The sequence below is a fragment of the Dysidea avara genome, chromosome 10 (assembly GCF_963678975.1).
Source record: "Dysidea avara chromosome 10, odDysAvar1.4, whole genome shotgun sequence".
Classification (NCBI taxonomy): Eukaryota; Metazoa; Porifera; class Demospongiae; order Dictyoceratida; family Dysideidae; genus Dysidea; species Dysidea avara.
Genome location: NC_089281.1, coordinates 21,785,710 through 21,798,091, shown reverse-complemented (window position 1 = coordinate 21,798,091; position 12,382 = coordinate 21,785,710). Strand labels below are relative to the sequence as shown.

Here is a 12,382-nt window from a genome sequence, read left to right as displayed (position 1 = left end):
CACAGGTCGTGAAACTTGGTGGAAGTGGAGGATGGACTGGTTTCTATGGAAACTGAGCTGTGTAAGTGCCCTTGGTGGATTGGCTGATACAGTTGACCTGATATTGATCAATAAACTTATCTGTCTGTATAGGTTTAATTGGAGAAGTGCCGGCTTCTTCTATTGACCAGAACCTTTCAAGGATCGGTTCTTCACTGGTGGCTGTGGTCATGGTGGCAATATTCAACTGCAACATTGGAGAAGACATGGGTCCAGACAGGAGGAATCCCAGTTTGGATTGCTGAGCAGTTGGCCCTTCACCCCAAACAATCTTGTCTTCCACAAAGGTCCAATAGTAGTCAGCTCCGATCAAAATGGATATCTGAAAATTGTGCTCGCTGGTAATAGGGTGTGCCAGCTTCAATCCATACAAGTGAGGAAAGCTCTTGATGGAGGCTCGTACTGAATTCTTCAGTGGTGCAGCAATAAACGGTACTATGAGTACAGATATAAGTACTTTGTCCCCAGTTGTAGTTTCTACCTTGACTTGTCCCACTGATGTCGGTTGGGGAGATGAGTACTCAGCTCCAAAGGGTGCTATGGTAATGTTCTCGGTGTTGACTGGTGTCAACTTCAGTTTGGCTGCTGTCTCCTCAGTAATGAATGACCATTGCGAGCCTTCGTCAAAAAGGATATTCCCTCGTATTTGTATTCCTTCGCCAACAACAGGGGCGATAGCTGTCTTCAGTAAGGTAACAGTCAGCAGAATCTCCTTGTTACTGTGTACACCATGTAGAACTGGAGCTGTGTGGGTGCCTACTTGCCGTGTAGCTTCTTGTGTCACTTGTTGTACTTGTGTATCAGTCCCTTGTGTACTAGATTTGGGTGTGTCACTATCATTTGGCTTACACAGACTGGTATGGTGCTTGTGTCTGCAGTGTTTGCACCAAAACTTCGAGTTGCACTGTGCGACTTTGTGATTCCCCAGACAGTTAAAGCATAGATTGGCCTTACGGACTATCTCTAGTCGTTTCTGGTGGTCGGTGACTTCTGAACAAGTAATGGGGGAGTGTTCACTCTTACAATAAATACAGTGTGGTTTCTTCTTAACAGCAGTTGTGTGATGTCCACCTTTGATGGCAGCATGAAAGGATGCGGTGGCATGTGATCTAGCTGTCGTTAAACTAGATGTGGAGTCATTGGTATATAACCCACTCTCTAATATCCTTATTTCTTTTGCCCACAGCGGCTTGTAAATCATCTAGTGTCCAGCTCAATCGGTCGTGATCTCTGGCTAAGTTTCTGCGTACGGGCACAGGGAGCTTTCCAAGAATTATTGGTACAAGGATTGTGCTGTATGATTCCTTGGATACTCCAAGTGATGCAAGGCCTCTAATATGATTTTCTGTAATGTCATGAAACAGCTGTAAACTAGATAAATCATTTGTTGGTCCTGGAAGTTCAATGAGGGCATGGGTATGAGCGTTGATAAGTTTCTCTGGCTGGCCAAAGCGTTGTTTCAAAAGAGTAATTGACTGTGTGTAATTCAGCTCTGTTAATGGAAGGCCGGCTATAGTTCGTGCAGCGTCCCCTTGTAGCTGAGCTTTGAGATAATTGAATTTGTGGATTGGGCTCAGGGTGGGGTTGGTGTTAACTGCAGCATCAAAGGAGTCCCAGCCAACTAAGAGGGTCTCCTGAAAATGTTGGCAGCTCTAGTTTGGGCAGACGACTTGTGTTGTACAGTTGGGAACTCACTATTGGTGTGGTAGTATGAGTAGTGACTGTTGTAGATTGTGTTACACTGGAAATAGTTGTAGCGGCATGTGGTAGAGGTTCAACAGCAGTTGTGGATTCACTACTAATTGATGTAGGAGGTTGTGGGTCAACTGGTGGGGATGAGGAGACTACTCCACTAGATTGAATTGATGAAGGGGGTTGTGGGACAACTGGTAGTACAGATGAAGAAGCTGTTAATGAGCTTTGAGGGTGAGGTGTCGAGTGCATTTTTATAAATGTGTCTATAAGGTTCACTTTCTCTAGGATCCTGTCCTGTGTGTCCTCAATATCCAGAATTTCTTCCTCAAGGGTATCAGCATCTTGTATCAATTCAATTATCTGAGTGTCAAGCTGGTGGATGGTTTCTTTCTTCTTCATAGTTCTTGGGAGGTTTTCAATGATGAGAGTACTAGTGCGTCGATTGTCTCACTAGCCATTAGTTCTTCCACTTTCTTGAACTGGCATATTACATGGCTCTTGTAGGCCTTTCTAGACAGTTGTAGACGAGTTGTCTGTTCCATCTGGGTGTGGTCGAAGGTAGCTCTCATTATTACATCAACCTACACGCATGCGCATGACAAAACCTAAATACACACAAAGTAGCCTAAATGATATCCTAAATACAATTATATGCTACAGTGTCTAGTTCTCGACATGATTTGAGGCTTTGCAAAGCTTTAAAACAGAACATTCTGTCCACATTTTTGGTTTGTATGCGATTATGTTGTGAATCCTACAGCTTTGGCTCACCCAGTAGCTCACCCTCAAAAAATAGTAGCTGAACTGCAGCTGGAGGCTTTGAAGTACTCCTCATAGTCTGGCATCTGCTATGTAAAAATTTTATTTTTGACATCTTAGTCCTTGGAAGTTTCTAATTTGCACTAGTGTGTGTACCTTTTATCATCACTTCATAAAATTGTAAGATATATATCAGTTTTGTGCACAAAATTTACAGTCAAGTATATAGAAGTCCAAACATTGCACAGAACATTGCAAGTGAAATATGACAAGGGGTGTTCAAGGTCTATAAAGTACGGACACAGTATAGCTAGGTACCACTAAATTCATGGAGTCTATAAGGTGGTAGTATTTAACAGAGTTAACAATTGTTTCATGTGTAACATCAATGTCAGTCTGAATATTCTTGTATTATGAACTGTTAAATCATCCACTTCTATATTGTACACACCACAGCACTATCAATCAGCTAAATCATGTACTGGGTAAGCAGATGTTGAGCAATTCTATTGAAATATAAGGAATTTTTTCCATAAACACAGTAAGTGGCATTTCAGAATTATGTGAGAAACAAGTTAGCCTAGGGGAAATTGTTCCACAATGCAAAACATTTTCTAAGATAGTGATAATATTTGCAAACTACTTCATACAACACTAAAAATATTGCACTGGTTGTTTTATTATAGAGTACTTTAGTATACAGTGAATGTTATATTACTGTAATTTAACTTATAAAAACACAATTTCACTGAAGTGTGTACAGATTTCAATACTGTACAGATGTTAGTTTACTATACTGAAATACTTTAATAGAACAATTAAACTAATATTGTACAGACTGGCAACTAACTAGGTATTTGTCCCGTTTCACTTAGGATATTTAGCTCAAAGATTTTCGCTTAGGCTCCTATAGGCTATGGGTAAACACCTCGAACAGGCTCTGCCTTCTGTGTACACCCTCCAGTGCCTAACTGGTAAAGTAGATAATAACAATAACAACTAATATTGTACAGACTGGCAACCATACATAGGGCCGCCCACGGGGGGGGGGGGGGGGGGAGGCGGCGCAACTGGGGCATTTTTCCCCGGGCCCCAGCCTGAAAGGGGTCCCAGGAGGCCCCATGAAGGGCCCCCTGAGTACCTGTTTAAAAGATCGATATACTCTAATAGAGCAGTCAGATCTAGATACTCTAATAGAGCAGTCACAGTACTCTTCAGAGGAGCAGTGTAGCAAACTTATAAACAAGGAGATATGTTTGGTGAGGGTTAGCTATTATCATTGTCAGCATGTAATGACCTTTTTTTTTGGTCTTTGACTTACAGCTTGGGTGAAGTTGTGATTCAGAATGGAAACCACCTTGTCCCTGGGGCAGGGGGGGCACGGGGGGCACGTGCCCCCCCCCATCCCTTAAAAAAAATGTATATAAGATCGAGATACTCTAATAGAGCAGTCAATCACCAATCACTCTAATAAAGCAGTCACAGTGTTCATGGGGAAGTGTAGCTTACTTAGGAAGCTATAAATAGGATTTTATTTTACATAACATACGTGATATAATGTATTTGGTAAAGGATAACTAGCTATTATTGTTGTGACCTTTTTTTTTTTTTTTTTTTTCAACTTTTTTTCAGCAAGGTGCCCCCCTCTTTCCAGACTCTGGATCCGCCCCTGTGGGGCCCAACTTTAACTCTTTGCCCTGGGCCCTTAATTTCTCTGGGCGGCCCTGACCATACATAACATATGTTAGGTAGCCTAATGCAAGCCACAAGCGTGACAATGCATCTATGTTCAGTACAATTGCATAACCCTTATCCAAGCTATAACATCATGGAGTTCACCATAAATATTATTAATATATACAAACTCTTGCCATTAAATGGTATGAACAGCTAGTGGTTACAAAAATAACCACCAGCAAATTGTGCATTTACAGCTATGCTGTATGGCTAAAATTTAAGAATAGCGAAATGTTACAAATATGTTAAAGTCTGAAGCAAATTATTTACCATGCAAAAATTGGGTACAAGCTGTAAAAAGAGTAAGGTCTTCAAAAAAAGCTAGGGTTAAAATGTTGAAAAATTAAGCCAAAAAATGGCTGCAATAATAATATTTTAATGCCATAATAATGACAGACATATCATTCTAAAATGATTGGCATTTCAGCCATTTCTAGGTCGCCATTTTTTGACATGCATAATTATGTAGTTTTTAAGATTGCACTCATATTACTTTCACAGCCCAGCTGCTTTTACATTTATTCTCTACATGCAATGTTATTGAAGTAAGAATGCTGCATCGCTCATTTCAACTTTGATATGATTAAATTTTATCAATCTATTAGGATATCTTTTAAATCACTAAAAGGCATTATTTCTATTGCTATTTTTATGCTTTTACTGATAATCAGGTATACACTCAGATGAGGGTTCCATATTCTCAATGCAATGGTCTGTCAATGGAAGCATTGGTAACTGTTACCCAGTTTTGTGATCAGCTACCTTGTCCCTCTGAGTGAGTCCAATCTGATGATTTATCAGTTGGTTGTTGTGTAATTTTATTTTGAGTTTGCCTCCCAACATAAACTGTATTATAATTAAGGGTGCAGACAGTTGGCTTGTATTAAAAGGATTTAATATCAAAACTAACATCCAAAAATTGTGGCTTTGCATACCTGCATCAGCCACATGGCACATCATTAGTATATGATCAGTGTAAACACTATAGCACCACTCCCTGCATGCATATTATAGTGGAAAAGTATGCATGTGGTACTATTAAGTATTTACTATTCTACAGAAACATGCAATGCATGTTGATCCTGTTGAATACATATAAAAGTCACACATGACTCCAGAGTTAATGTATATATACAAGGGCAGATTTAGGGGGGGTGCTTTGGGTGCTGAAGCACCCCCCTCCAAAATTTTACCATGTGCAAGCTAGGAAGCTTCTAGAAGTTGCAGTATAGATGCAATTGCATCTTATACGTATGCATGGGCAATGAAAAGATGGAAAGAGAAGGGAGAATGGCTAATCTTTATTTAGAAATGAATTAGAATTACTAAGAGGGGTTCAAATTATACTTTTGTTGTGAGACTTAACCTAAAAGCTGCTAAAATCGAAATACTCTAATAGAACAGTCAACTACTCTAATCGAAAATTCATCATAATGTTGTTTTCAAGAAGTTGCCAGTGTGTTTTCTTGACCTGTGCACTGCTATCTTACCATTTCTCCAAACATCCTGCCATATACTCATCACTTTCTGAGAACAACTTCTGTCAAATGGTTTAATATTATAGTGTGGGTATTTTCAGTTGTTGCTACATTGATGCTTGGGTTAACATGCTTAAGCAAAACAGTTAATTTCTTAGCATGTATACAGTTAACAAGGCTGTAGTATCTGAGAACTGTTTGTTTTTGCTTTATCAGTACCAAAGTTTCATGCTGCATTTATCTGAATCTAGCATCGATTGAAGTTTATAAAATTTAATGTCATACAGGGTTTGCACTTCCAAACCCCTTAAGCTTGAAGCTCAACTTTATAAACTCAAATCATACCACAGCATTTACACTGTCATGTTATAACGAGTTATTTGTGGCCAAACACTAGTTATTTATGTAAGTGACTTCTGACTGGTTGTAAAAAAAATTAATATGGTGATGTGGCCATATAGTTGAAAAAGTCAGATTGAAATAGTAACAGAACAGTCTGTGGCTATATATACTACAAAGTTGAAGTTATGTGCATTTAAATCCCTACAGTGACCTTAAGATCCAATTCTGTGTATGTCTTTGACAATCCACTATTATGTATTGCCTTATAATCCAATAGCATTAATTTAAAGGTGTAGTTCTGTGTTTCTAAAATTGCTTACAACTGAACTCATCCATCTTGTACCCCCACAATATTTCAGTACAATAGAATATTTGGTTAAAAATAGCTTCCAGATTCAATCTTGTGATAGCTATATTCCAAAAATTTCAAGAGGAAGCATCACCCTAGCTGGAAAATTCTACGTATGCATACTCTACACACTGCATGGTGAATGTATACTTGCCCTCTCAAGCCCTCTCTTCATTGTTACTGTTTGGATGTTATAGTTTGAGCCATGAAACGGTAAAGCACACTAGCTATACCTTAAGCCAAGTAATAGACTAAATTTAGCGATCTTGTATATTGATGAATTTACCATATAAATTTTATTAATTTGTGAATTGATGTAATCAATTAGCAAAAAATCAAACTCTAAAATTGCTAAATTTAATTTACTGCTAAATTAAGGTATTTCAAACACAAAATTAATGGCAAGTATTGATCATGTATAGCTGTATCCTTCCCCTTCCTGTTCTTTATGTAAAGAATATATTTTTAGTTACTGGCTGTGCCCTTATATGACAGCTAGTATTACAACTGTTCTGGAATAATGGTGTCATTTCATCATTATTACACTTAGGTGACTCACAATGCTTTACAAGCATTGTGAAACACTTAAACAAAATGGCATCATTTTTCAATCAAAAATATTGCCAAATTTTAATACTAAATAGGCTAAATTTGAAAATTGTTTCTGTGGGGGAATGCCCCCCAGATCCCCCTAGATAGAGCATGCTCCGCATGCTGAGTGTGCTTTGCATGCTATAGCTAGTTGTATTAACTAGTTGTCACCTTTCTTAGCCAATCAACCATTATGTTAGCACCCCCCCTTCTGAAATCCTAGATCCACCCCTGATATAGATGGGGACCTGTATAGTTGTTGACTGCCAAGTAAGCAACTGAATCATCTGGGTAGCCAAGCAATACAATCCAGATCAAGGTGATTATAACCAGTTATAACTTGGTCATAATTATTCTAGGCCGCTCATGTATATGATGTGTTATAATGCTTTGCCACTCTATGACAGTACACTGGTTCCTGGGATGGGGTTATGTATTGCCATGTTTGTACTATATACTATTATTGATATAACATAATCAGAATGTGCTTTGTCTGACATGTATATGCACATGTATGCCTACATACATATATACTTATATGCATATGCACAATACATAAAATGCAATGATCATTTGTAAATTCTTGTCTACATTAAAATTAAATCCAATTTGTTTCTCATTTATGTATGTAAGATTTTGCTATTGAGACAGTCTAGCTACCATGATTCATGGTAGACTGGGTGGCATGGTCACTATATGTGAAATTGAAAAACCATATAATCTCCTTGAGCTTGCCATATTATAGCATCACGCATAGACAACAATCCTCCTAGCACTGGACACAGTAGTGCATGTAGAAATGCAGGCAATACTTAAATAAAACAATTTTTGTGTGTCTCATGTACTATATAGGTTAGATAGATAACACAATAGTTCTAAAGTGTGTTCTGCACTATGTACATATCTAATCCAAAACAGCCAAGCTGTAAAAAAAGAGTGTGGCCCTCAAAAAGGCTATGGTGAAAAAAGTACGAGCGGCACAAAATTCACCTGAATTGTTGTTATTAAAATTTTTACCATTAACCTACCATCACATCTATATTTCTTGGCCACCATCTTGTATTTCACATATTTTTTCACCATAGCCTTTATGAGGGCCACACTCTTTTTTTACAGCTTGGTTGTTTTGGATTAGATTTCACTTCTTTTTGCATTTGTATACCCCAAAGCCAGCCTATGGCCGGCTTTGGGGCTTTTTTAACCTATCTTTTTTCTTTACCACAGGAAGAAGAAAAAGATGAAGCAGATTTAAAATATTTTAACTATTTCTGATTTATCAGTAAATATACAAATTATATATATAATACATATATTTATTGCATGTCAATTATTCCCTACAGATAACTTGTTTGCAGCTGATCTCTCTAGTGGGTGACTTGAACTGTAGCTGAAGTCTCTACAGGATGATTTGCTTGTAGATGAACTCTCTACAGGATTCTTTCTACAGGGTGACTTGTTTCTAGCTGAACTCTCTGCAGGGTTATCTGTTTGTAATAGAACTCTCTACAGGATGATTTCTTTGTAGCTGAACTCTCTACAAGGTAACCTCTTCTAGCTGATCTCTTTACAGGATGACATGTTTGAACTTTCTAGCTGAAGTGATCTGTATGTAGTTGATCTTTCTACAGGGCAATTTGTTTGTAGCTGATTTCTTTACAGGGTGATTTGTTTGCAGCTGAACTTTCTACATGGTGGTTTCTTTGTAGCTGAACTCTCTACAAGGTAACTTCTTCTAGCTGATCTCTCAACAGGGTGACTTGTTTCTAGCTGAACTCTCTACAGGGTTATCTGTTTGTAACTTAACTCTCTACAGGGTGATTTGTTTGTGGCTGAACTCTCTACAAGATAATTTGTTTCTAACTGATCTCTCTACAGGGTAACTTGTTTGTAGCTGAATTTTCTACAGGATGGTGTCTTTGTAGCTAATCTCTCTACAGGGTGACATGTTTCTAGCTGAACTCTCTACAAGGTGACTTCTATTAGCTGATCTCTCTACAGGGTGATTTGTTTGCAGCTAAACTCTCTACATGATGGTTTATTTGTAGCTGAACTCTCTACAAGGTAATTTCTTGTAGCTGATCGCTCTACATGGTGATTTGTTTGTAGCGGAATTTTCGACAGGGTGATTTGCTTGCAGCTGAACTCTCTACATGGTGGTTTCTTTGTAGCTGAACTCTCTACAAGGTGACTTCTTCTAGCTGAACTCTCTAAATGGTGGTTTCTTTGTAGCTGAACTCTCTAGGTGGGGACTATTCTACGGAACGGAACGGAACGGAATGATGGACTAAACTACGGAACGGAACTCTTTCTCAAATTGAAGCTTGCAACTTACCATTGCTGAAACTACCCTTACGAGTTATCAGTGGCACCTCCAGTGGGTGATTAAACAAAAGATAAAAAGAATTAAAGGATCGATTGTGGGTTCTTGTTGGTTGTCATTAGTAACGAAGTATTAATTGTGGGATGAGCTGTATCAGTGATGTTCATCCTTGGTTCATCTACGGATATACCAAGAAGGGCACTTTATGTGAGCTGGTTTGCTCATTTTGACTTTAGAAAACAGTCTGGGCCGGCTTTTCAAGTCATATGTCAGTGTACAACTAAAGCAAGCAGGAAGACACTGATAACAGGAAAGAGCCAGCTGAATTAAAACTTGAAGAATTTTGTGCAGTGTGAGAGGAGCAAATATTTTGGCAGATCGCAAAGGGGCTATATTCTGCGAACATCACTGAATTGTATGCATGGAGTTATTAACAGCCGGTGCAGTGGACTATAATGCTGTATTCAATAGTGAACTGATTTTTTCTGTTGCACAAATTCAAGGATGTGTCTGACTGCTAGTCTTGAATCAGGTCAAATGCCAAAACTCCAAGATCAACCAAATCTCAATTATAAGCCTAGCTATACATGTGAAACCATGCCCGTAGCCACCAGGCAAATGTGATTTGGACCAAGATGTGTTTGTGTGTAATTTCAATGTATCTAGTCAGACCTGAAATGGAACACTTGCATTAATTACATACCACCTAAGAATCCTAGGATTTCTTAAGTGTAACATTTCACATGCTTCACTTCAAACAAAACAGGTTAAATTTGTTCATCTATTTTCAAGCAATTCCCAGTCCAGCTGGTCCATGAAATTACAGTGGTATCACATGTATTTGTTACAGTGTGGGCTGCTCTGTGTTGGATCTACTCTAGAGTTGAGATTTCAAGGTAGACTGCCAATGTACCGACACTGTTGTAGCATATTTAAGTGGAGGATAAATGAATACAGTAATGCTAGATTATTTAAGTATACAAATTTTTCATAATGAAATTGATATCCCATTTTGATTTGTACCTCCACTTTGCAACATATTCAAGAACAAGAAGTTACCACCCTTTTAATCTCCAACCGCTGTCACTAAATAACCAAGATCTCACCAGTCCTTGTTTTTTCCATCTATGATTTTGCTTTGGAACAATGATTATCTAAAGGCTCTAATTCATATTTAGTATTTAAATCTGTAATTCACCTTGTTGTGGTTTCACTAATTTTATTCTTCATTTCCTTTGAAGTTGTACAGTATAGGTAAACAAAGACTCTCCCATCTTATTCTAGGACTGAGAAAAATTTAATTATTTGTATACAGGCTAAAATATAAAGCAAGTGAATTAATATTATACAGTCAGTTTGCTTTTGGATATTTAATGTTTCCAACTGTAACAAAAATTCAATGAATCCATGCGTGCATCTCATCGCTGGTTGTCTGAACATTCTGAAAGTGATACCTCACTCAATCAACCATATATTCTGTTTATTAGACTGAATAAAGTCATGATCACCTAGACTTTTCCTGTCACCAGTAACTTTCTAGTTAATTTCTCTGTGGATATTACGCTCTGAAACTGAAGAAATTGAGTGGTCTTCTAAACTATTTATCTTGTCAAGATCACCAGAAGCAACTGACATCCAATCAGCTACTGTATTGTAGTAACAAAACTTGCCTTCGTCATGCAATAAATGAATTGAAGAGACCTGCTTGATATATCAGGTAATAGAACAATGCACTGCATGAAACAGCTATTAATATTTTATTATTATCCTATTCCATTTCCTGGATGAATGCAACTTCAGCAATGATAGCGGCTAGACAAGCTGTAAGTTTTGATTCAGAAAACATTCCATTCTGTAAAATAGACCCCATCCTGGATTCAACTCACTACTCAGGCTAAGATATCTGACATTATGTAGTCCACTATTCTGTTAATGAATCATTGATGTTCACACAATATAGCCTCCTTGAGGTATCTGAATGTTTGCTCCTCACACACTGCACAAAATTCCTTTAGATTCTGTTTAGCCTGACAGTTGACTCAGCTTGTCACCATACTTGTTTCCTTTGTAGTGTAGCTACATACTGCCGGATTTATGCCTATTAGAAAGGCTGAGCCCCAGATTGTACATTCTAAAGTCAAAGTAAGCAAAAACAACTCACATATTAGCAAAAACAAGTCATGCATTAAGTTCCCTACTTGATACATCCGAAGATAAACAGCAAGAACCCACAATCGATCCTTAAGCCGGTTCGTTTTATCTTTCTTGGGGTACGTTTGTTTACCAGCTGGAAGTGCCACCGATAACTTGTACAGCAATGGTAAGCTGCAAGCTTCAATTTGAGAAAGCATTCCGTTCCGTAGTTTAGTCCATCATTCCGTTCCGTAGAATAGACTCCACCAACTCTCCGCTACAAGGTGGTTTCTTTGTAACTGAACTCTCTACAAGGTGACTTCTTCTAGCTGATCTCTCTACAGGGCGATTTGTTTTTAGCTGAATTCTCTACAGGGTGATTTATTTGCAGCTGAACTCTCTACATGTAGCTGAACTCTCTACAGTTTTCGTATGCTACTGATGTCACTGGTCGTTCTGGACGAAATCCCCACCGTTTGTATGTTCCTAGAATCAGAACCAACTATGGCAAGAGATCTTTACGGTATCGGGGAACCTTGATATGGAACCGTCTATCTGCTATGTTGTACAATGCCACCTCTGTCAGACAGTTTAAATCATTATTTTGTTCTTTGTAAATTTATTTTTGTTTTGTGTGCTGTACTACTATGATTAATATTTTTGTGTTGTTTGATTGCATGTAATTTCACAGGGCACAGCTGAAAAACAGCCTCTTCGGCTGATGCTGTTTTCCCTGTATAAATACTAAAAATAATTATACAACCAAGTACTAAGAATAATACGAAACGCGGTTAAAATTACGTCATAAATAATTAAATAATTAATAATTAATGTTCGAGAAAACTACGAGGCCTAGAGACATGAACTAACCGGGGATAGATTCGCCTGTGAATGAAGGCACAAACGTATAATCGTCGCTCCTATTTGTGCTGATGACTT

General features: G+C 38.1%; 1 protein-coding gene across 1 annotated transcript; it reads right to left on the bottom strand.

Moving 5' to 3' along the window:
* Positions 1-43: 43 nt before the first annotated feature.
* On the bottom strand, positions 44-1,240 carry LOC136236847 (uncharacterized). The gene has a single exon (XM_066027078.1). The coding sequence runs from the start codon at positions 1,238-1,240 to the stop codon at positions 44-46; it is 1,197 nt and encodes a 398-aa protein (XP_065883150.1).
* Positions 1,241-12,382: the final 11,142 nt, after the last annotated feature.